General features: G+C 37.2%; 1 protein-coding gene across 3 annotated transcripts in view; it reads right to left on the bottom strand.

The window, feature by feature from the left end:
• The window catches only part of TRIM36 (tripartite motif containing 36), a 45,141-nt gene extending 21,831 nt beyond the window's left edge, over positions 1–23,310 (bottom strand). The window contains exons 1-3 of one of the 3 annotated variants that reach the window (XM_039366329.1): positions 6,517–6,791; positions 4,097–4,162; positions 1,496–1,733 (exon numbers count right to left, since the gene is read on the bottom strand). In XM_039366329.1, coding sequence (XP_039222263.1) covers positions 1,496–1,541 — 46 coding nt within the window. In that variant the 5' untranslated portion in view covers positions 1,542–1,733; positions 4,097–4,162; positions 6,517–6,791. Of the gene's footprint in view, positions 1–1,495; positions 1,734–4,096; positions 4,163–6,516; positions 6,792–23,093 lie in introns of those variants that run through there. The other 2 variants (XM_039366327.1, XM_039366328.1) reach the window with 2 other exon arrangements.
• Between the last annotated feature and the right edge of the window lie 3,358 nt (positions 23,311–26,668).

The raw sequence follows: 26,668 nt of genomic DNA, 5'->3' as shown, positions 1-26,668 counted from the left end.
GTGGTCATTAAGTAACCACCACAGTCGTTAAGCAATCACCACAATGGGTTAAGGAAACCCATTGTTTGCTATGGAGCATTTTTGCTAAAAACAAGAAGTAAATCCTAGTTTTCAGCAAAAATGTTGTAAATTGCAGTCACATGACTGTGGTACACTGCAAATGGCCATAAATATGGGCTTATTGCTGAACATCAAAAATGCAGTCATGTGAATGCAAGAAGGGCACAGCAGTCATCAGAACTCTGGATTCAGGTCATAAATTTCTTTCAAGGGGTCCACTAAACTTCAAACACTTGCTAAATGACCAGTCGTAAATCAAGACTATCTGTACTAAATTAAAGCAATATGAAACTTGCTGAATCTGTATTAACTAAAGGTCTAAAACAATGAGGGGATTTGGTACTAGAGCCTATGAACTCTTGGTTGAAGGCAACCAATTAATATTCATATTTTATACACTTTATGATCAGTAGGAAGTTATCCATGACTCACTGATTTTTAATTTTCAATTCCATTTACAATTGCTAAAATTATTGAGAATCAAAAAATATTTGTAATCTAATGAAAATGATTCAAAGATCCATTAGTTGATAACAATCTATCATCTCGGATAATACCAGAAAGACTGCACTAACATGAAAATGACCATAACTCAATCACCAATGAATATGTTTTATATGCAAAAGGTGATAGGTTCATCCTCTTGGTACCCATATTTAAAAGAAGGAAATACATGATACACATGACCTCTGCCCTAAGAGTCTAGGGCAGAGGTCATGTGTATCACATATTTCTAGTCAAAATAAACAGCTCTGGACTAGATGAATAGGTTGTCAAGTTGATGAAAACATTTCACAATTTTGGCTGGGTTTGTGAAAAATGCCATTATCATATATGCAGATGAAATCAAATACAGCTGAGCAGAGAAACAAGTGGATAAATCAACACCATGATCTCAGCCAGTCTTCCTAGGATTGCATTAATTTAGTAACTTTTTACAGATGCAAGGACCTGGAAATTAAATCAGCACAAAAGAATGGCATATTCTTAGAAAAGAAAAGATGCACATACTATGAAGTAATCAAGCATTGTATTCAAGTAAACAATTAAGCTTTGCTCTACTCTAAATGCTAGAGACCACTAATTTCATAATGCTACATATATGTGCATATATAAAACATAAAACCTATTTTGTTAAACATTAATACCCTAACCCCATCTTGACAATGTAGCAAGAAAGCATCATTTTATACTACTTTTAATTCATTGGTTATTTAATACACTGTGCAATTCACATGATACTAATCAAGAGATTATATCATTTCTAGTGTTCAACCAAAGCCTCTTTACTGCTCAAGCATTTTGACCTAACTGGGTGTGGCTATCATGAAAGGTTTTAATATTGTACTTTGATATGGTGTTATTATTTATTATTCATTGTTTTGTAAGTTATCATGTTAAAGAAGAATTTAAAAAATAACTTTTTTTTACATACCTGATCTATTAACCCTGTCAATTTTATCCAAGCTAGGGGAATTCATTCTACTGCGAGGGCTACTGTGATTGGAAGTTTCTGAGGCAGCATCATTGAACGAATCTTCAAATGTTAAGTATAGAATTTCTTTTACACATTTGTGGCAGATACTATGTTGACAAGGGAGAATAAGTGGATGGGTAAATAACTCCTTGCATGCTGGGCAGATGAGCTCTCGTTCAATATTCTTAATGGTAACCTATAACAAAAAGAAATGAGAAACTGATAAGAAATGCCATGATGGTTACAGACAGTAAAAAAAAATAACATTATTTCAGTCAGGTAATTTTAAAGAAATTAAAATATAAATATGCTGCATTTTGCTATTTTGACATTCAACAATCCAGATAACCTATAATTTCCATTGCAAACAGTTGTTCATACAATAACAGAAGACAGCAAGATTAATAACTAAAGATTACTGTTTTGATTGAGAGATTAAGAGCAGTCAAAAATGAAATACTAAATTAATACATTTAATAAGAGCAAGAAGATAAAAATGAAATGGAAAAGAATATATAAAATATGACCAAATAAGGTAGAGGATATGGAAGTGTATTAACTGCCTTGAAAGGAAGGGTGATTTTTTGAGCTTAGTGAAAAATTACTTTGAGCGAGGGAAATGCTCTGCAGAAACCATGATGTATTATATGTTTATTTAAAGTAGATGTATAACTACAGCTAAACTGAAAGGAAAAAAGGAAAAGTAATTGAATTATATGTCAAAAGGCTATTTGTAATTCATTTGTACTGTTAATATTACATTCTTACTTACTTAAGAGTTATACTGACTAAACATATATAAGTCTATACTATTTTTTCTAGGTTTAATTTACTATATGTGTTGACTACTTTAATCTTATGATCCAAGCTAGTATATAATTATGGTTCATTGTAGAATTAGCCATATGTTCAGACTGGATTTGGCATTTTTGTCTACCTACTGAATCCTTCCAAGGACTCAATAGATATTAGATAGCATTACAGATATTGTCGCAGGATGTAAGCTGTTCTGAGTAAAGCTGCCTTTTGCAACTGACTGATGGTGAATCACATGGTTCAAGTGGTGCTTCAGTTGTTTTGGGATTGCACCCAAATCTCCTATTACTATTGGTATTACCTTTGCTTGCTTTTGCCACAGTCATTCTATTTCTATTTGCAGGTATTTGCATTTTATTATCTTCTCCAATTCTTTCTCTTCTATTCTGCTGTCTCCAGGTACTGCCATGTCCATACCCAGACTTTTTTGTCTTTCTTATTGACAACTGTTAAGTCTGGGGTGTTATGAAGCAATTGTCTGTCTGCTTGAATTCTAAAGTCCCAGAGCACTCAGTCATTCAGGCCCTGATCATCCCATACTTGCACTACTGCAAACCACTCTATATGGGACTAGCCTTGAGAAGTATTCTGAACTCACAGTTGGAGCAGAATGCAGCCATGCAGATAGTCCTTGGGGTCCCTAGGTTGGCCCATGTTATACCACTGTTCCATGAATTGCATTGGTTACTAGTTTGCTTCTGGATCCAATTCAAGGTGTTCTCATCTTTAAAGTCCTTCATGGCATGTCTCCAGGTTATCTCAGAAACCATCTCACCCGAATGGGATTGGCCTTCCCCACCCACACTGGCAGAAGGGGCATGCAGACCCTGTCAATCAAGGAACTCCAACTGGTAGGGAACAAAAGTCTTTTCTGCTACGGGTCCTGTTTTCTGGAACATTGTGCCCCCCGCAAGGTGAGATCTGCACCCACCCAAATAGGCTCTGCCAATTGGCCTGGAGCCCCAGTGAGGCCTTGTAATTGTGGAGGTGGTTAATAGATTAAGAAAAGACCTCACCTCCTTTCCATATGCAGCTTGCCCCCTTGTCAATTTGAAATCAATCAAATCATTTTGAAATCTTTGTAAATTTGAAATTGATTTTAGTTATATGTTATATATGTTATATTTATTGTTTTAATGTTTAATCTTGTATTTACTGAATGTAAGTCACCAAGAATTGCCTCTAGGCAAGATGGGCTTCATAAAAGTTTAATAAATAAATGAGTTGAAAACAAACAAGGGATAAAGAAAATCTAAAATTGATAAATTATTTTGACTATATTATGTTTTTTACCTCTTGTAGAAAAAAAAAATAAAAGACTAGAGAACAAATACCAAAAACAATATTAAAATGTTTGATTTTGAGAGTTGCACTTTCATATTGATACCATGGTATGGCAGTAAAATCCTTAAGAGGTTATCAAACCACTTTAGACATGAGAATTAATGTGATTTGTTAGAAATCTATTTTAGCCTAAATATTTAACAAAAGAATGAAAATCCCATCCAATTTATTATTGTATTTTCTAGTTCTAAAAATAGTACTACATAGATTGAAGTGCCTGTGTTTTAAATAGACATTAAGTAAGCATATGGCAATTTTCTTTGCCTCCTTTCCAAAATGATTTTAAAAAGAAAGCACATGGATAGAAAAGATGCTTGTCCCAGTTATAGTTCAGTCAGAATAAGTTATAAGTTGGTTGAATAAATCAAGAGATATATTCTGCAACATTCAGTACTTCACCTTTTGGGAATGGCAATTTGCAAATTCAGCCACCAAAGATTTAGTGTGGGATAATCATTGTTCATTCTTCAGAAAAAAAAATCAAAACAAAAAAAATCACTTTCCACTTATCCAAAGAAAACAGGGAAATGAAAGAAATAGTTTTCTGTGTTAGTCTGTAATATATTGACTAGTGACACAGTATTTTTTCAGGTAAACTGAAAATGTGATAATAGAGAGATAGATGCATTTTTGTCACAGTTATTTTGTCAAAGGAATTTTGAAGTATCACAATCAAAACGTATTTGCTCTGACATAAGCAAAATATAGAAACAAACTACCACTTCTGCATATATCAAATTCACTCAATAAAAAATTATGTTATTTTCCACTGTTTAAACATCAATTTCCACTGATAATTTAAATTTAAATTTCTTAAAGACCTATGATACTGACTCTCCCTTTTACTTTCTATAGCTTGACAATATGAACAATGACAGTATGCTTGCAAATTAAGATTTAACGTTTATATTCTAAATCAGGGGTTCCCAACCAGGGGTGCGAGATGATATTCCAGGGGGTGCGAGTTTAGAAGTTAGAAGTTTCAAAATTATAGTGTATATGCATAATTCATTGCCATTATTTCAAACTTTTGTAAGGGGTGCGAGAATATGTCAGAAGCATTCTAAGGGTGCTCGGTCTAGAAAAGGTTGAGAACCGGTATCCTAAATGATAATCTTATTCTTCTGAAAGCAGACAAAATGAATTAAATGTTGGATTATATAAAGTTTTTCTTGAACAATAAGTTATCTGCCACTTTGGAACATACAGTAAATACCTTTTTAAAATCTACCTTGTATGCTATAGAGCTGAACATCTGACATTCAACGTCAAATGTAGCATTTTATGTAAAGATAAATCACCAAGTGGTGATCTTCCATCTTCGGTTTTGGATTTGAATATGAATATTTCATCCTTCTTTCAACTGAATTTTTGAAACCATGACTCAGAGTGAGAATAGATATTGCAAGCTAATAGGGAAAGTATTGTTTTGTTTGTCACCCTGAATCATTGAGACCATTGGGCATAGTATCCACCTGGATCACTTCTCCAGAATACTATTTGGGAAATATGATATTACAGCAGAAAACTGTTCTCAGAAAATTGTATTGGAATGCATTACACTGACTTTTGATATCTAGGCTTTTGTTATGGCCTTTACAATACCTTAAGTTACTCTTATTTATGCTTTTCAAAATTTATGTAAATAAGCTCTGAGAAATTACTGGAAGGCTTGATCTAAGATACCATCAACAATCCAACCTCTTTTGCATCTACTAATCTCTGGAAAATTATTAGTTAAGGGCTTCAAGGAAGCTCTCTACATAGGTGAAGATAGACTAAATAATCATTACATACTGAAAAACTATTTATACAAAAGCAATTTGGAAAATAAATCCTAAAGGAGTTGCAGTGAATAACTAGGTATTGTCTTTGGGTTCACTAATCCAGGTGACTTTTTTTCCAACTTCATTTGTTTACTAACAACTTTCCCTTCAGTTGCCCACAACCTGTTTTCATGCAAATTAGAGTGTAATCCAATATTCTGATTTGCATTGGTTATCTTTGTTTGAGAAACCTGCTGCAGTAATGCAAATTTGAGTAACCATGCAGAACCTCGTCTTCTTTTGCCTCTCATTTTCCCAAATTCATTTACTTTGCTCCATATATGCTTTAGAAACCAAGGCTGAAATCATCTTGTTTGCTTGTGCAAAGCAATTCATGAGTGAATGACTAATTCCCTCTGTCTAATCAATACTTTAAGACACACAGTTTAAAGCTGGAAGATGGACTGCACCTACCCAGCCTAGATCAAGAGAATATGAAGGATTGGCATACTCACTTGATCTCTTACACAAGCTCCAATAAAGTGTTCCTACCACATCTGCAACAATGCAGATATTCCTGAAAGATCTGAAACAAATCGTGGTCAAAGCCTGAAATAGCTGACAGCTCCTCCTTGGGATTACACACACTGACTTTGCACAAAGCGCTTTGGTGAGAGCACACCCCAGGCTCCAAGCTTATGTCTCAAAGCAAACAAGGGGGTGGGAGAAGAGTCAGCCTTCAAGTGAAGGACGGGCGAGGCTATTTGGCCAGCCAGCTGCTGAAAAAGCAATTACAGTCGCTTCAGAGAGGCGAGCGGAAAAGGCTGCCACGGAGTTCTGCTTTTGCAGCCGAGCCGTGGGGAGAAACCAAAGGAGATAGGGCTCCCTTCCTCCCCACCGGTCGGGAGGAAGACACGGTCAGCCCCACAGGACGGGAGAAAACCTCAGTTCTTCCCCTCCTTCCTTCCCAAATGACGACCTCCATGTCAAAGCCCCACCTCGGGGGACCCTCCCGTCTCCTCAGCTTGAAATTTCCCTCTCGGGAACACTCACGACGGGTTCCAGCCGGTCCCCTTCCATCCTGGAATCGTCACTACCACTGACGCCGCTTTTGGTCCCGGACTGTTGAGCCGAGGGTGGCCGGGACGCGCGAGTCTGGTTCTCTCGCCCTCTTCGCAGACTCTCGGAACCGGTCGAGTCCGCCCTTCCCCCCCTCCCCGAGAGCGCGGCGCGAGGGAAGGGAGCAAGAGAGCACGCGCGAAGCGGCTACGAGGCGCCCAGCAGCTGCCACTGCTGCCCCTAGGAAACTCCGAGACCGGTCGGGTGGACGGGTGGGGGAAAAGAGGTGGGGCAAGGGGAGAGGGGCGGGGCCTGCCTGGCAACAGCCTTCGCGTCACAGTGAGGGCGGAGCGTCAGCGCCACCTGGCACCTTTGTTGAGCCGCGGTTAGGATGTTTTCTCCACCTTTCTCTTTCAAGGAAGGGAGCGGGGGAGGGCGGAACCTATAGAACGAGCTCCCTCCCTCACACATCGCAGTGTGGGAGAACCAGGAGGAGGAGGAGGAGATTATAACTCCTCTCGGGAAGAGCATCGGGATGGCCATGCTTTTCAGTCGGGCTCGAATTAAAATCGCTGCCACCCATTTCCAGCCTAACGGAATCTCCAAGGAAGTCCGCAATGGCCGTTACCAGAAGGACTGCACATAACTGTATTTCTGTCTCAACGGTCAAAAGGACGAGAGAGGGGGAGAAAGGAGGAAAAGGACGTGGTTTTCACATTGTTTTCAAGGCAAATAGGACTTTTGTTTTAGAAACGACAGTTACAGAAAGAATTAACGCATTTTACAATTTTCCGAGCACCGGTATAATTTTTCTTTTGGCAGAATTGGAAAAAGCCCTAATCTTAACTCGTTGATGCTTTTCTAAAGCAAATTATGAGAATTAGCGCAGATCGGTTACACTTTGCACGCCTAGGGTTTCTCAAGCCATTCTTTTCTTAGTTTCGATTCCACTCCTTTATGAGGAGTTTCCCTAGCCTAATAGAAGAATTTAAGAATTACACTAAACTGGGGAAATTACCTCTGAAAATATCTGCTTTGATAACTAACTGGAGCATGTTCAGTGCATGCAGTGTTAACTCTTAATAGCTGCACAAGCTTGTGCGGTGTACATTTGATATTTAAATATATTTAAACACAGTCCCGAACCCATTTTTCTCCATAAAAACAATTTATAAGGAAGGTTGGGCTGAGAATGACTGTGCCAAAGTCACCCAGTGGCTGGGGATCTACGCTGGCCATAAGGTATGATTTACAAATACATTATACCTAAGCCAAACCACATGCTTGGTGCAAAGTGTGAACTTAGTGAAATAGCATTAAGAAACAAAATATACTTCCCTCCTGAAATATCACTTATTGGAGAGGTTTATTATAAAATGCTTATGACTTCCCATACTTTAACGGGTTTTTAAATTGAGACAAAGTTATCTTCACAGCCTGAAGGCAATGGTGCATACCACATATACTCAACCTTGGCAACCCTAAGAAGTAAACTTCAATTCCTCCACCATTATAACTGACTAGTGAATTTTGGGAATTGAATTTTGGGAATTGGAAAACACTGGTATACACATTGGTTTGTGATGCTAGGAACTGATGTAGAGGGAAGTTGTAGATAGACGCCAGTCTTCCATCTGACTAGATAAATACTTTGGGAAAGTAAATATCTTCAAATTAATTCCTTTTACATCAAATGTTTTCAATTCACTTTTTTTTTAAAGAAAAATTTGATTAAAACAAAGAATCTGACCTAAAGCTTTGTTTAAAACCATTTTTCTTTTCTTTTCCTGTATTCAGCTACACACACACACACACACACACACACACACACACACAGACATATCTTAGGGCCATTCATCACTATGAGGCTGATTTCCATCCCTGAGTCAGCAGAAAATATGCCAATGTAAAAGATATTCTGTCCATTGCTAATCCCTAACCTGCTTCAAGTCAGGCAATCCTGACTTCCTTCCAAGATGACAATATTTAAATTAGGTTATAACTTTGAGATTGCCTTCCAATGCTTCTGAAAAGAGGAAAAATATCCATCATATACATCAAAGGAAAGCTATCTGACCTTGAACTAGAAACACAATGAAGATAAATAATACATATACTACAAACAAAAGCAAAAATGATGTTTGGCTACATTTATGCTGCATTCAGATATCTTTAAGGGAAAATCTTTCATCACAAACATAATCAAAAGTGATTCTACCATTGTTAATAAGAAAATAAGAATAGTGAATTAAAAATAATTTAGCATCTCGCATTGGTGATAACATTTTTATTTTTAATACAAGACTAGAAATGCTAGCTGGATGATTCTGGGCCACAATGCCAGCTAAGGTGACAAGCCAGATGGTCAATTCCTCACACAACCAATGGAACAATACTCAGTTGAACAACAACAACAACAACAACAAAAAGCAGACTCCTATACTTGCAGGAAAACACTAGGAAGAATATATGGATCCACAGATAAATATAAAATGGGCTCATCATAAAAGTCTATGGCGATTCTCAATCATCCAGATTATAGTTGTCCCAAAGGTGCTTTTCCCAAAGGCAACTGGACTTTTTTGGTTGGTTTTTTTTTTTTAAATATTTTGCTTCTCATCCAAGAAGCTTCTTCAGTTTTGAACTGAAGAATCTTTTTGAATGAAAAGAGAAACATTTTTCAAAGAAAAAACAAAGTCTAGTTGCCTTTGGGAAAAGCACCTTTGGGGCTCATCATAAAATTTCAACATTCTTTGCAATAAAATGAGATTATAAAACTTCAACATTCCTTGCAAATACACACACACACACACACACACACACACATCAATAATGAGCTGCTGAGAGAATGCCTGAGGCAGCAGCACATGTGGGAGAAAGATCAAGCAGAAGTAGTGCCATGGCAAGACAAGATCCTGCAAGGGATGTACAATTGACAGATACCTGAGGTGGCAGACATTGGGAAATCCTACCAGTGATTGGAAAGAGGTGCATTAAAAGACAGCACTCATCATAGCAGCATAAGAACAGGCATTAAGCACCACATTTATAGGAATAGAGATCTACCAAACAAGACAGGCCAGGACATCCCAAGGTGCTGGCTATGCAGAGAGAGCATCAGAGACAATGGAACACATAGAGGCAGGGTGTAAGTTGCAGGCAGGACAAGCATACACTGAACGGCACAACCAAGTAGCTGGCATTGTATACACTACAGGAACACTGGTAACATGGAGCTGCTGGGTGACATTGGAATCCAGATTTGCACCTTAGACCAGGTGCCATTCTTCACCCACTTTAGCTCAAAGCTGGAAGGGCATTATAACAATGCAGTACACATTGACAGTGCAGTACACAGTGCAGTAACATTGCTGTTATTTGAAATCATTTTAATTAACAGATTACAATAATCTTCTGAAACAATAATTGGTTTCAATCACATGCCTATTTTCTTTGAGAAACATGTTCTCCTGGAATCTCGTTTTGGGGGGAGGCATTGCCTGAGTGGGACCATAGCTTGATGTAGGAATAATCAATCTCTTTCTGCCACTACCCTTTTTTTTTCTTTTTCTGATATTCCCTACTTCTCCCCTTCCCCATTTCCCATCCAAATTACACAGTAGGCTGCCAGAAAATGAGAGATCATTTTGGCTAGAGATCCAAACTGAATGGAATTAGACAGAAACTCTAGCACTGTATAGAATATCAAAATGCATCATATTTATTAGGAAATAGATATATACCATTCTTTAGAACAAATATACCAAAACTATACAATTAGTGCAATATTTTTAACAAGCAACCACATATTGGCAGCAAAATACAGCAAGGATATTAACACTATACATCTAACTATAAGAGCAACACTTTATTCATTTCTTCATGTAATCTATATTAGAACAAAGTGGCTCTGACTCAGCAAAGCTCTTGAAGATGTACACTAATTGACTTTGTTGAAATGAATGCATTACAGCAAGAGTATTTTTGTCTGTTAGCAAAGAAAAGAGACTAAGTGCTCTTCTGGCCTACCAAATACAGGAAACCACAGACTGTAGCCACTTTCAGGGCAGATATGTGACTGCCCAGTCTCCCCATTTTTATTCAAAAATTAAGATACATTGTATTGAATGAGGCTCATTCCCCAAGAATTGAATTAACATATGTCAAAGATTCAGTCCTATTCAATATCTTTTAGCAGAACATGCTTCTACTACAAAAATCAATAGGCCTCAGGAGAGTAGAATTATTCTTTTGCACAGAAACTAGACTTTTCACAAAAAGACTGAATTAGATACTTTACCAATCCATTATTATTCAGGTGTGCAAGTTATCAGAATGCATTCTTATTTGGAACCAGTGACAATGACTATGATTATTGTGGACCATTTTGAACATTTTTTTTTATTAAAAGTTTTTGCAAGTTTACAATAAAATCCCTCTCCCACTACCTCCCTACCCTCCCAAACCCCCCCCCCCTCTTCCCAGAGCTGAATACAGGGTTAACTAGAACTAAGAATACAAAACATTTAAACTTAAGTAAACCTCAAACAAAATACATTAAAAAAAATCCAATATATATATATATATAATAAAAAGTCCAATATATATATATATATAATAAAAAATACTTATTATCTTAAACTTTAAACTTTAAACATAAATTATTCGAAAGCTAAATAATATCTTTTAATATCATACTTATACTGTATAAAGTTTATCCATCTTTTCCACACGAAGAGATATTTCTCTTGCAATTGATCTTTCAAATAAGCCGAAATTTTTGCCATTTCCGATAAATAAGAAACTTTCAAAAACCATTCCTCCAAGGTAGGCAAAAATTCCTTCTTCCAATATTATCCTATCAACAACCTTGCCACTGTAATTAAATTTAACATTAAAATAATTTCTTTATCATCACAATCAACAATAATACCTAACAAAAACAATTGTGGAGTGGATTTTATCCTTCTCTTTAAAAAAATTTGAATATTCCACCATATCTTTATCCAAAAAGCTTTTATACTTTTACATGACCACCAAATATGATAATACGTTGCATCCAAACAACCACATCTCTAACATTTAGGTTGCAAATTTGAATACATACGAGACATCTTTTGTGGATCAAGATGCCATCTATAAAATATTTTATAAAAATTTTCCCGTAAATTTTGAGCTTGCGTGAATTTAACATTCCTCACCCAAATTATCTCCCATGTTTCTAATAAAACTGGCTCATCAAAATTTTGAGCCCATTTGACCATGCAATCTTTAACTAATTCTGTTTCTGAATCCAATTCCACTAATACATCATAAATTCTTTTTATATGAGATCGACTTTGATTTTTAATTTGTTTCAACAAATTTTCATCCTCTCTAATCAAACCCACTTTATAATCTATCTTCCACCTTTCCAATAATTGTCTATACTGAAACCACGAATAAATAATATTTTCTTGTGCTAATTCATCTATATCAGCGGTTCTCAACCTATGGGTCGCGACCCCATTTGGGGTCGATCGACCATTTTTCGGGGGTCGCCAAAGGCGGCGATCTGCCATTTTCTCCCCTCCGGGGCCGGCGCCGCGCATGCGCACCGCGCATGGGGCCGGCACCGCCCATGCGCGCCGCACATGGGGGTGGCACCGCGCATGGGGGGCGCCGCACATGGGGCGGCACCACGCATGGGGGCACGCAAGGGGCGGCGCCACGCATGGGGGCATGCATGGGGGCGCCGCCGTGCATGGGGGCGCGCATGGGGGCTGCACTGTGCATGGAGGCACGCATGGGGGCACCGCCGCGCATGGGGGCACGCATGGGGGCACCGCCACGCATGGGGGCGCCGCCGTACATGCGCAGAACGTTTGTGTGACGCGGTCGCCGTCACACAAACGTTGAGAACCACTGATCTATATGTTTTAATTGCCAAGTCTTCCCATCCCAATTAAGTAATTGTTTATAAGAAATACTGTCCATCTTCACTCCTTTCCTTATTCCTTCTATTGCATGCCCCGGGATAGCCCATAATGGAATTCTTAAGTCTATTCTATAATATTTCTTCCAAACTCGAAGTAGAGAAATTCTTAAAATATGAGACTTAAAAGCCCTATCCACCTTCTTATTATAAATTAAATAGGCATGCCATCCATATAATAAATCCCACCCCTCCAAAAGGAGTATATCTACATTTGTTAAATTAATCCAATCACTAATCAGTGTTAAAACCACAGAATCATAATACAATTTGAAATTCGGTACCTTGAGTCCACCTCTCTCTCGTACATCTTGTATAATTTTAAATTTTACTCTTGGTTTTTTTCCCTGCCCAACTAAATTTATTAATACCTTTCTGCCATTCATCTAAACTTGCCTCGTTCTTCAAAATAGGTATCATTTGAAATAAAAAAAAGAAACTTTGGCAAAACATTCATTTTGACCGCTGCTATTCTCCCCAACAAAGATAATTGCAACTTTTTCCAATCATTTAAATCCTTTTGTACTTTGAGCCACAACCTTTCATAATTATTTTTATACAGTTTTGCATTGGAAGCGGATAAAAATACCCCCAAATATTTTACCTTATTAACAATTTCAAAACCTGTCAATCTAATTAAAGTCTCCTTATCCAAATTAGTCATATTTTTTGGCAATATTTTAGTCTTATTATTATTAACTTTAAAACCAGAGACTTGTCCAAATTGATTTATCAATTGTAACTTACTTACTGAGTAAGTTGGTTGAGACAAAGTAACAACCAAATCATCTGCAAAGGCCCTTAATTTATAATTATTCTTATTAATCTCTATTCCTTTTATTTTAGATGATTCACAAATTTTAATCAACAAGATTTCCAAAGTTAAAACAAACAACAAAGGCGACAATGGACAACCCTGTCTAGTCCCCTTTTCAATTTGAAATACCTCAGATAAACCTCCATTAACTATAAGTTATGCTGTTTATCTTTGATAAATTGCTCGAAGAGCCTGTAAAATTTTATCTCCAAAATTCATTTCCTCAATCAATCTTCAACATAAATTGCCAATTTACCTGATCAAAGGCTTTCTCAGCATCTAGAAAAATCAATCCTGCAGAGATCTGATTGTTCTTATCCAAATATTCTATTAAATTGATAATTTGTCTAACATTATTCTTCATATATCTTCCGGTTATGAAACCTGTTTGATCCATGTGTATTACTTGATTCAATACAATCATAAGTCTATTAGCTAAAATTTTTGAAAAAATTTTATAATCTACATTCAAAAGAGATATAGGTCTATAGTTTTTTGGTAAAATAAGATCTTGATCCTCTTTTGGAATCAAAGATATAAAAGCCCTACCCCAAGACGGGGGGGGGGTCTCTGTTCCCTGTAATATCTTATTAAAAAGTTCCTTTAAAGGTTCTATCAACTCATCTATCAAAGTTTTATAATAAATTGATGTCAATCCATCAGTGCCCGGTGCTTTACCTAGTTTTAATTGTCTAATTGCCATAATAATTTCATCTGTAGTAATAAGTCCATTAATCTCTTGTTTCTGATTTTCTGTTAATTTAGGAAAATGAGTATCTTGTAAATATTTATCTATATCTAAACCCTGTACTTTCTTGCCCATATATAATTTTGTATAATAATCTAAAAAAAATTTTTTAATCAATTCCTTCTGAAAAACCAATTTACCATTATAATTTATTTTATCTATAATTCTCAACCTCTGTTTCTTCCGCAATTGGTAAGCCAGTCATCTCCCTGGCTCATTGGCATTGCAAAATGTGTTATGTTTCATATAAAGCAAATTGGTTGCAGTCTGGTCGGCCATTAACATATTAAACTGTGATTTAAATAAATTTATAGCTACCTTTGCCTTCTCATCTGAAGGATTCAAAATTAAAACTTTTTCTTTTAATTTAATCTCATCTTCCAACTCCTTACGTTTTTGCATCTGTTTTTGCCTATAAGCCTTATTCATTTGTATCAGAACCCCATGCATATAAGCTTTACTTGCATCCCATACTATTGACATTGGAGTTCCCTTATACATATTTAAAATAAAATATTCCTTTAAATAGTCTTTAAGTTTCTGAACATTCATTTCTTGTCTAAATAAATTCTCGTTCAGCCTCCAGGATCTTCTCTCCTCTTTTTCCATGGCTAACTCCATCCACACAGGACTATGATCTGTCAATGTCCTTGGAAAAATCTTTACATTCTTTACCCTAAAATATAAATCCGTTGTGATAAAAAAAAATCAATTCTTGAAAAAGATTGGTGTCTATCAGAAAAAAAAGTAAAATCTCTCTCTTCCATATTATGTTCTCACCAGTAGTCTTGCAACTCCCAGTCCTCTTTCAAATCAAAAAAGGCCTTAGGTAATTTAGCCTGCTTAAAAGAAGTAGAAAGTCCTTTTTTTATCTCTATGTGTATCCAAAACTCCATTCCAATCTCCCATCAATATAACATATCTATAATCCAATAAAATCAATTTTTGGTGTAAAAGCCTGTAAAATTGTTCTTGTTGATTTGGAGCATACAAACCCACTATAAGTATTTTTTTTACCATACATTCCCACTTCAATCATTAGATATCTCCCTTGAGGATCGGAATCTAGTAAAGAAGCTGATAAATTTTGCTTAACATAAATAACTACACCCCCTTTTTTCCCAGAAGCAAAGGATATAAAATGAGATCCCAATCAGGCATTAATTAATATTTTTGGTCTTTAAAAATAATATGGGTTTCCTGCAAACAAATAATATCATTATTATGTTGCTTCAAATAATGAAATATTTTCTTCCTTTTCTGTGGAGAATTAAGGCCGTTAACATTCCAGGTCAGGAGCTTTGCCATCTCCTCCATCCATTAGCCTAGAGAAGACTACTTGGAGAACTGCCATCGAGGATTGCACCGATGATCTCTTAGGTCTTGCTCCTCCCACAGGCTCAGAAACAAATTCTTGTAAAACTTCTTTAACCTCCTTCTTCTGTTGTTCCTTTTCCTTACGCTTATGTGCTGTTCGAGTCATTCTCTGCTCCTTCATCTCAGCTTGTTGGTACCACTCAGCCTGTATTTTCCCAGCTTTCATCAATACAGCTTCTTCAGACTGCTGTTCTACCTCCTTTTCTTCCAAAACTTTCAACATTATAGGTGGTGATGAGCGCGCTCCCAGGACCGAAGTATAAAACTCTCTTGCTTTGAGAACAGTATTAAGTCTATAATGTGTCCCTGCGTGACTCACCACAATTCCAGTCGGAATATCCCATCTGAATGGCATCTGCCTCTTTTTAAGTTCATCTGCTAAAAAAGCAAACTCTTTTCTTCTTCTTAGAATTTTAGATGGGATCTCCTTTAAAATTATTACATCTTGTGCAGCAATCTGAAATCTCTTGTTATAAAAAGCTTGTATAATTTCATTGCGTAAAGATCTTTTCCCAAAATAAATTACCACATCTCTTGGCAAATTTCTCTGTTTTGCCACCCAAGAATTAACTCTAAATATTTTTTCAATTTCTCCAAGTATTTCCTCCTTTTCTCTGTCCAAAATCACAGCAAAGTCATTTGCCACCATCTCTCTCAAGTTTTCTTGCATATTTTCCCTCAAGCCTCTGATTCTTAAAGCATACTCCATCTCTCTGTATTGAGACATAACAATTTCATCTTGTGAAATTTCCATCTTTTTTTCCATTCCTTCAAATTTTTCCTCCAATATATCCACTTTATCTGCTACTTCTTCAACACAAGAATCCAACTTTTTAACAACAGAAGCAAGTCCTTTTAGGGCCAGAACTATATCTTGCCTCAAAATATTATTATTCTCCACTAAAATCTCCTTCACTTCTCCTCTAATTTGAGATATAACATTTCCCATAACATCTTGCAGATCTTTTACCATGAGTGGTTGTATAGGAGAAGGTGGTTGTTGGGCTGGTAATATCGCCAGAGAAGAAGCCACCTTAGGTACTGTGGAAACTTGACACTTTGAAGCCATTTTAGACAAAAGAAAAAAAATTTCTTTTTTCCTCCTTCTTAAAAAAAAAAAAAGTACAAAGAGATCCCAAGAAAAAATAGAAAGATAAACAAAAGAGAAGGAAAATAACTAAATCCAAGTCTCTTTCAAAAAACCATAATAATAAAAAGCAAAAGAAATGAAAAAAGAAAAAGTAACAAAGTAACCAAATTCCGTTCCGTTTCCTTTCAAGCACTCAAAAAAAAAAAGCCTCACATCGCCATTTTACTTTCCCTCTCAACAAAAAAAAGAGAAAATAAAAATAATTCTTTAAAATTAAAGTCCAAATAAATCCAAAAAGTAAGATTCCCCGATCAGCTCTGTCCGCTTGTTTTAAAATAACTCACCAGTTCTCTTTAATCGCGGAGGTGGGAGCGGCGTCTTGCTTTGTCCCGAATGACAAGGAACAAAGACAGCTGAGAAGCAGAGATTCCCTGAACTCCGTGGGAGCATTCTTTTCGCCCCCCAAAAAACTTTTGGGGGGGGGTTTCAGAGGCTCTACCACTATTCAGAGTAAAACTCCCTTCCCTCCTTTAGCCCAGGAAGGAGGTTTTAAACCGTGGAACAGCTGATATCTGCTATCCTCGGCAGTTTTAACGCTATCTCAGAAGGACGGCTAAAAAATAGCCGCCATCAACATCGCGACACCACCTGAAGTCCCTCCCATCTTGAACATTTTTTATTATAGACATGCAGCATAAAAGCAAACAATGAAAGATGGAAGTAGGTTTCCTTTAGTGAGTCAACAGAAATGGCCATTAAGGGAAATGTTTAACATTATTTAAAAAAAAATTGGTAACACATGAAACTGATCGACAACATCTTGTACAATGGTACATTCCCTTCTACTTATAATCTTCTATGTCTCCCTGACGCTCCCCCATGCACATATACTATATGTTCTGGATCAGTGTTTCTCAATCTTGACAATTTTAAGACGTGTGAATTTCAACTCCCAAGAATTCTCCAGCCAATATGATAGGGAATTGCACTCAGAAGCCAACTAATAACCAGTATAGCTTGTGTGGCAGTAATGATGCATTGGCATGCCAACAGGTGCACTTTACTGCTCACACCACTGTATTTTGAAATAAGTTTAGTTTCTGGATAGTCTTCAAGGGCAGCTCCATGTAGGAACACTGCAATAATCTAGTCAACAGATGACTATGAATAACTGTCTGAAAGTTTTTTTGATTGAGGAAAGGGCACACCCTTGCACAAGATAAACCTGTGGAAAGGCCCTCTGGGCCACAGAGCTATCTGGTCGTCAAGAGTAGCTATGATTACATAAAGATCCCGGGTAGTTTATGAGTCTTAAATGGAGAAGTTCAGTTTGAGGTATGAGGACAAACTAATTAACATCAAGCTCCTTCAAGATTAGATTTTTAAAAATGTTCTGGGCTATAAAAAAAACCTATTTCATTTTGTTGCAGAATGACATGAAAATAGCAGGAATGATAGACTACTGAAAAGAATAATCCTAACAAGTGTCAAGGGGGCATGATAGCTTTGCGGTTTAAGATGCTGACCTGGTCAGTTGGAAAACTGAGAGCCCAGTTCAAGACCCAAGTGCTATGTGATGTGGTGAGCTGTAAATCTAGCAACTCAAAAGCATGCCAATGCAAGTAGATAAATAGGTACCACTTTGGTGGGAAGATAACAGCATTCCGAGTGCCTCAGCATACAGTCATGCTAGCCACATGACCACAGGAGTGTGTTCAGACAAAGCTGTCTGCCTCAGCTAAAAAAACTGAGATGAGCACTGCTAGAGTCAGTCACAACTAGACAGGGTAAACCAGGGGTCCCAAACCCCCAGTCCGTGGACCGGTACCGGGCCACAGCATGCCAGCAACTGGGCCACACAAACAAGCAAAGCCCCATTTGCAGGATGCAGGCAGCACACAAAACCATACCCCCTCCCGTCCATGGAAAAACCTCTCTCTATGTAACTGGTCCCTGGTGCGCAAAAGGTTGAGGACCTCTGGGGTAAACCAAGCATCAACTACTTACCTTCAAAGATTTTATATATTGATCTGATTAAAGATTTGCCTAACTAAGGCAGTCTTTCAAAGATGATTTCAAACTTTTAAGATGTGTGGACTTCAACTCCAAGAATTCTTAAAATTGCCAACATCTTAAAAGTTGCCAAGTTTGAAAATATTATTTTAAACAGTCCAATTATGCATTGCCTTGATAAAGGCTGTTATTGAGTTATTCAAAAGTAGACTCAATCAATAAGAAGAAGGGCATAGTAATATTTACAAAGAAGGTGCTTGGGATCAATAGGAAGCCCCAGTGGAAATGCTAATAAAGCCATCTCTAACTTATTAGGTACTTCAACAGTCTGTCTCCCACCCATCTCACCCCCAATAATATGCTGTTTGGAGATTGCAAAACATCAGCACCACAATGAGAAATAAAGTTTATTGCCACAATAAATAAAGTTATACTAAAAAGAATGCAAGTTTTCAGACTTTCAAGAAGAATATAATTAGAAAGAAACACACTGATAAGTCCTGAATCATTTCCTGAAAGACAGTTTTTCCTATTATAGCCCTTATTGTTATCACTGCAAAAGAAAACATTTTTAGCACTTAGTAACTTGAAACTACTGCTTATTCCTCCAAATGGTCATAATTAACTTCTAGTTCATTATTTTTCATCTCCCATGATGGTTGGAGAATTCTGAGAGCTGAAGTCCACACATCTTAAAGTTGCCAAGTTGGAAAAACACTGGTCTAGTTGGAATGCTAAGTACCAGACTCTTTGTTGTCAGAGACCAGCATATAAACAGGACAGAATGTTAACTAACTGAAAAAGTTGTATCAGTTCCCAAGTTGTATTAATTTCATATCAGCATTCTACTGAACTCTTTCTTCTGTTCAATCTTAAGCAAAGGTACTGAATCCTCCACATTTATTATTTTTTGGAACTTGTATTCCTCTTTCCTTCCAATGACTGGTGCTCCAAGGAATAACAAATGTATTGATTGACTTTATTGCCACATTCATAAGAGTTATAATTATAACCAAACTAATTATGTCCAACTCATAGTTAAAAAATAATTTTTAAATCTGTCAAGTCCTTTAAACATTACTATAATCAAGTTAAATTATAATGAACATGCAGTGGCAAATCTTAATTAAAAATCTTTCTAAACAGGTCAGTTTTCAAGATCTTTCTAAAGATAGGGAGATTATCCAGATTTTGTAAAATGATGGTCCCTAGAAAAGGCCTCTATTGAAAAACAAGATGTTCTTGCGTTTCCTTGAATTTCACATGGGGGAAAATTTGGAATTTCCCAACCAGAAACATGTGCACTGAACAAATAACATCCATTGGAAAAATCACTGTTTATGTGCCATTGAATTGTTTTCAGCTAGCATAGATTTTGCCATGACGACCTATTTGTAACCTATTCTTTCAATTCTCCCTAAAAATCCTCTCATCACAACTGTAACTGAGTCCATCCATCTTACTGCTGGTCATCGTCTTTTCTTTTTTACACCTTTTCCACCATTACAGATTTTTCCAGAGCAACGAACTCCAGGTGAACTAAATAATAGGAACGGACTAATAACTACAATTACTATGTGAGATGGTTGGCTATACAAATAAGTTTAAATAATTACTTTTATCTTTTTATTTATTATTTATTTATTTATTTATGAGACTTATATACCGCTTTAAGTGCAAGCACTCTCGAAGCGGTGTACACCAGTAAGCAATGTATGTATATATTTACATTGCCCCCAACAATCTGGGTCCTCAGTTTACCTACCTCGGAAGGATGGAAGGCTGAGTCAACCTTGAGCCGGTGAGATTTGAACCGCTGACCTGTTGAACACAATCAGCTAAAGTGGCCTGCAGTACTGCACTCTAACTGCTGCGCCACCTCGGCTCTTTAGCACTGCTATGAGGTGAAAATTATATCTAATATAAATTACTTTTGACAAACCCGTGGTTGTAAGGAAGACCAAAAAGTCCTGAACTCAGCTTGAACCTCACCCCAAGACTTTGAAATTGAAATCACCAAACATCATAAGCTATGAAGATTGTAAGATCAGACAAATATAGTCAAGGAGGTCAGGAATGGCCTTTTTTGCCTCATAAAACCCAAAACTGAACCAGAATTCCCAGTTTATCCTTATAGCCCAACAATATAAATATTTACAATCCATCTCATAAAAGGAGCCCCTGATTGCCACCAAACTTTCTTTGATGAGAAAGTGAATTCGATTGTGAAATTAACTTGATCTTATTATAGGGTTTTACTAGTCCTATTTTTTAAACATGGCTTTAGTGTTCTTTTGAAGGAACACTAGGCTTCTGTTTAAAAAAAGACCAATGCTTACCTCAACATGTTGCACAAAGAATGATTTAAACTGGGCAACAGAGCTGGGTTCTATTACCAAAGAGACACTGCATTACAGTTTTTATGCTAATTCTGTTGACAATGGTTTTGCACTTAATTTTTATTAATTGGGAGGGGGCAGAACCATGCTGCTTTATTCCCCAAGCTGCTTCTGGATGCTGATGGTCATGGCCACTTATAGCAGAATGCTATTTATTTGCAGCACTGAGGATGGACTTATTTCTTCACCTTTCACTCTTTGTCTGCGACTTAAAATTCTACCTTTGGACATGAGTTTAGCACTCTTTGAGAAGAACACTAGACCCATATTCAGAAATAGCCTGATTGATAATAGGTTTGGCATGTGATGCTTATGAGTTATAAGTTGAGCGACTTGACAGATGCATCACTCAACCATTCCACCTGACATTAAGGAGAGTAATCTTCCTACTCACAGGTAATAAGAAGGAATAAAGCCAGGGGAAATCTACTATTTTCCTTATCCCATTTTAAAACAGTAAGGGCAACACTACTCACTAGCCTCATCACTGAGGCACAATAGGATCAGCAATGACAACAGCACAATTTGTACTTTCCTACTACTCACAAGGATGGAAAACATTTTAACATGGCTGTTAAAATGCCCACATTCAAGATCCTTATCAATGATTTATATTGTGTTTTAGCATACCCTAGCCATTTTAGAGGCAATCACAACAAGTGATACTTATCACTAATGGGATCCTATCATAGTTTCCATGAGAAATACCAGGTGTTCTTAACATAAGTTATTCAGGCAAGATTCAGTACAAGGGATCTATCACTTCCTTCTTCAAATGTATACCCCTAATGTGTGTTGCATTACAATGATAGTTTATGCTGAAAAAGGCAGAATGTGAGTTACTGCACAACACTTTTGGAAGACAGCTCCACTGTATAAGATCTTGCCTTCCTGTGCAAGATACATTTATCCAGAAGAACTTCTACTTCCTAAATCAGATAGTTCTCATGATCATTCAGAAATAATTCTTACTGCATTCAGTGTGTTGTACTCCTAAATCTAATTTACACAATTTTAAAATCTTTGCTTTCAACAATATCTCCAAGTGACATAGAAAAAAAATATTAAAAACAAAGATTAAAACAACATGGTTGTAATCAATAGAGATGCTTCAGCTGTAGTGATAGCTCAGCTGTAAAAGCCTGGGACAGGGATGTTGCAATTAATTATCTATATTACACTTTGAGCTGTAGGTTTCAAGGGCTATCCTGTGGAATTGCTGTAAGTCAGAACATCACCATGGAGCACAAACTTTATATTGGTTTTCATTCTAATTTTTATTATTTTAATTCCCAGATCATGAAATTATAGTAATGAAAACTAATTCAGAACAAATTAATGACACCATTCATTAATCAAAATCTTTTGTCTCTAGTACTTGTTGAGTTCTGACAAGAATTGCTAACCATACTGAGTTCACCACGTGCTTAACCAAACTCTGCACTGCATAAAAATATCTTGCTTGGTTTTTCCATCATGGTTTAGTGTACCTTATAAGCCGGGCCAATTGTGATTCATTTAAAACCTTGGCTTAACAACTTGTATAATTGTTAATACGAAGGAAAGAGACACTTATTTCAAATACTAGTAGACGTTTTCGCATGTCCTACTTACCAGTTATCTGAACCATAGTTTAACCCAGATGTCAGGCTTTATATGCCACACTCGCTGAACCGTGAAGTACACGGCTGAGTTCGCATAACACCTTACGCAAGGCGCGATTGGCTACTCCGTGTCTTACTATGCCATGCGAAGATAGTTAGGGAGGTAGTCCTAAATGTAGGCTGGGGAGAGAGAATCGCTGGAGGATTTGAAATCCAGCTCGGCCGTTGGATCTGTTAAATAAGCAAGAACCCGGCGTGCTCTAGCTTAGACTCCCGGAGTAGCGGCTTATGACTCACACGCAACTCACACTTTATCCCAGAGGGCAGACAAGCCGCCCGTCCCGTCGCTCCCCTCGCGCAGCCTGCCTGCTTCCGCCGCCTCGGAAACTCCTTTCTCGCGGCTGGTCGGTTATTCCCACAACTCTGAGCTGAAGTTGCTTTGCATCTGCAAGCAATGCACACGGGAAGCGCACCTAGTATTGAACGCCGAATTCCCGGCGAAAAACGCGCAAGGGAGTTTCGCGGGGAGGCGGGACGGCTTCACTTTACCTTGCCTTTTGCTAATAACTCCACTATGTAACCGAACGCGCTCTCTTCCTCCGACTTGGACATCGTCAAGAAAGGCCTGGGGAGGCAAGCCCCTTTTCCCCGCTGGCTCCACGCCCCCCAGGAGCGTCAGTCAAGCCCCGGCGTCGAAGCAGCAGAACTCCGAAGAGATGAGGACCATCCTCGCCTTCCTCCTCGACTGCCCTCGGTCGGAAATGGCCGTGCCAAGAAAACCGCGGGCGCTGAGTAGAACCGCCGCGGTGGGGGCAGAGGGGGAGGGCGGAAATAAAGACGCGCTGCCGTAATGAATTCTGTTTGATAGCAGGTCAAGGAAAAGGTGAGCGAACCAGAAAGAGAGAAGAAGCTGCCCAGATGTGAAATGATGAGTAGCTGATCTCCGTCTCCGGACAGTCCCATTCCCTAGAGGAGGCAAAGGTTTTACCCTCACTCCCTCTCTAGCGAATAGCTCTGATCTAGTGGGGTCAAATGGACCCAAAGCCAAGATGATTTAAGCAGGAGAGGGAAAGGGCCATGTTTACTCTTAGGACAGTTATAAGCCAAAGCCATAAATTCAGGAGGCTGATAGCACCTTTCCCATTTGACAAATTATACAGCCTAGAAAGTGGAAATGCTCTTTTGTTCATATTTTAAATCCTAATGGCAGACTTGTGCCATTAATCGTTCTTGTCCTGTTTTTCCTATAGAATCCAGAGGATTGTTGCTGCTAGATGGTGGCATTTGTCCTACTGGAGGAAGAACATATAAAAGTGTTGGTCTTGTGTGTGTATGAGGGCAAAAGAGATATCTGGTCTCCCCATATTCATACCTACAGCACCATCAAAAATCCTACTGAAATTGGGGCCCACTCCAAAATAAGTACTCATTGAATGTTAGTAGGACTCTTTTTTAAAAATATATATTTTATTGGTTTTTTAATTTTAACAAAAAGTACTTAAGACACACCGTGGTGTTTGGGTAAACAAACATCCCAAAATAAAAACATACATAAACAGCTCAACTTAGTACATTCACTGTCATCTCTCTATTTCCCTCAAATAACATAATAGATTTAATATATTCCATTTCTAGCTTAAGTTTCTATTACTACTAAACATGTTTTAAAACTTTATCAATTTACAATTACCATAATCAAATATTGTTTTACATCAACAAATTATCACTTCATATATCTCTTCCAAATATATTCAAACTCTTAATCTCTCTCATCCCTCTTTTATCACCAATCTCATTTATTTCTTCTTCCAATAATAAGAATGTTAGTAGGACTCTTCATGCTTTGAAAACGATTTAAAAGTATTTCAGACTTCACTTGACTGTAAGTACAAAAACTCTCTAGTACTCATTAAGACAATACCTTTTTCCCCTGGGCAGTCTTGTGAGCCTGGAAAAAAATGCTTCTGGTTTTAAGAATCTGATTGATTTTAATCAGTAGTAGATTCTTTAATGCAGTTTTTTTTCAGGTTTGAAAACTGAAAAAGTTAGGCTGCTTTAATGAAAGCAAAGAAGTGCTGCTCTCATGCAAGATTATACTTACTAATGATTTACTAGTTAAAGTTTTTTGTATTTCTTGACCCCAATATAGTATTTCACTAGATTTCTGCAGTCTTAGTGTATTATGCCTAGATAAGCAGAATTTTAAAGAGTCTTCTTCATTTCTTACCTTTTCTGCACACTCTTTTTGGAAAACAAAGCAAGTGGGAGTTGGTTCATCATTCTACTGTTTTGCTATTTGAGCTGAGTATGTCATTTTGATAGACTAGAAGCACAGCACTGCTGAATTGAAGTCATTGGGGATACAACATCAAAATGGAGATGGAGTGATGCTAACTAGGGACAGAAAGAAAAAAGTATACCCTCATCAATCTGAAATAGCTAATAAGTGTTACTCTAATTTTGCATACAACAGATAATCTGATTTTATTGCTGAATTGCTGTAACAGATTTTACATGTCTTATGGCTTTTGTTTGATAGTGTTGCCGCAAAAAGAAAAATACTATCCTAACTCTAAAACAACTAGGTAAGGTTGTCTTATGTGTCGAAATGAAATGGAACTGTGTCATGGAGACATGGCCGGAAAAAAAAGAAATTGCTGGAACATGTTTTCATCAAAGTTAAGTATAACTGGGGAAAGGCCCATTACACATTTGCAGTGTATTCTTACAAACTGAAAGCCAAATTAAAAATCTGATCTCAGTTAATTATGTAACCTCATTAAATCTATCCATAGAGCTTATTGAGAGCTACTTTAAGAGAATTGAATTGCTCGTTTCAGAGTGTTATAGTTGTTGCAGTGATATTATACCTTTCTACAATTTGACCTTGATACAAAATACTCTTCCCTTAGAAAACTGAGCACAAAGCTAGGTATCAAGCTCAGTTGTTACTAGATACTCCGCATTTCACTGGATCATTCATTAGCTAAACAGCTTGCTATTATGTCCTGTTTCAGCAAAGGCACAGACCTTCTCCAGTGACTTACCTTTTTTTCCTTGTTCAGTACTGTCTTATAAAGTTTTGCAACCAAGCACCCAAATGAACTACATAACCCAATACAAAAAAAAAAAGGAATAGTCATCAACCAATACAGCAAAGAGCTCAAAGGAGAAGAGAAAGATAGAAATGTTATATTGCTGGTCTTATTTCAGCCTTGATAATAAAACAAGTAATGTGTATCACCTTCAGTAGTTGATGAGGTCTTTTCTCTGGCAAACTCCTCTCAGTTCTTAGGGACAGAGGCTGGACCTATGATGCATATTGTAGCCATCTTCTTCCTGAAGTAGCTCCTGCGGGGCCTGTAATGTAGCTGAAACAGAACCCAGGAAAATTAGCTTGTTAGGCAACAACCCTGAGAAGGCAAAGCACACAATTCTAAATTCCAGCTATCTACAGGGGTGAACCGCCTTCTGAACTACCCTTGCTTGACCTTCACCTATCCCATGTTTCCTATATTCTACATTTATTTCTCTCCCAAGAATCAACTTTTGATATGCTTTTCTTGGATAAAAATTCTATTAGATTGAAGAGAAACACAAAACCAACTCATCCCTTTCTCTGAACTCAAACTTAGTGTGAAACAGATAACATTGGAGTCAACAAATTTTAAAAGACAAAGAGGGCAGGAAAAGGAAGACTTGATAGCAAAAAATCATAGAAAGTCTGGTAGAATCTTTAATAAAGACCAGTTTTGTTAGAAGGCATTTACTTCCTTGACCTGCCTCAGATGTAGTCAGTAGCTAGACTGGTGTAAGATATAAATTGTGGTGAGGCAAAATGAGGGAGAGGACAAGTTTGATATGCAAATGCAAGTTACATATGAGACAGATTATCAGTATCTTTTGCTGTTAAAACCCATTGTGTTTGTTGAGAGCTTCTGAGATTACCTAAACCTTTTGTTGTTTATATGTTCATCAGTTCTTTCTCAATAGTGGAGTTAAGGACCTTTGAGTTCAGTATAGAATATCCTGGAAAGTTGATTTGTTCTGATACTGTTTTTCACTCAGACAAGAAAAAACTGGGCTGGATGTAATCAGTGTTGATCAACCAGACTTACTGCTTT

Source organism: Crotalus tigris, unplaced genomic scaffold (assembly GCF_016545835.1).
Source record: "Crotalus tigris isolate CLP2741 ecotype Arizona unplaced genomic scaffold, ASM1654583v1 scf7180000020264.354078, whole genome shotgun sequence".
Classification (NCBI taxonomy): domain Eukaryota; kingdom Metazoa; phylum Chordata; class Lepidosauria; order Squamata; family Viperidae; genus Crotalus; species Crotalus tigris.
This window is presented reverse-complemented; position numbering and strand designations above follow the sequence as displayed.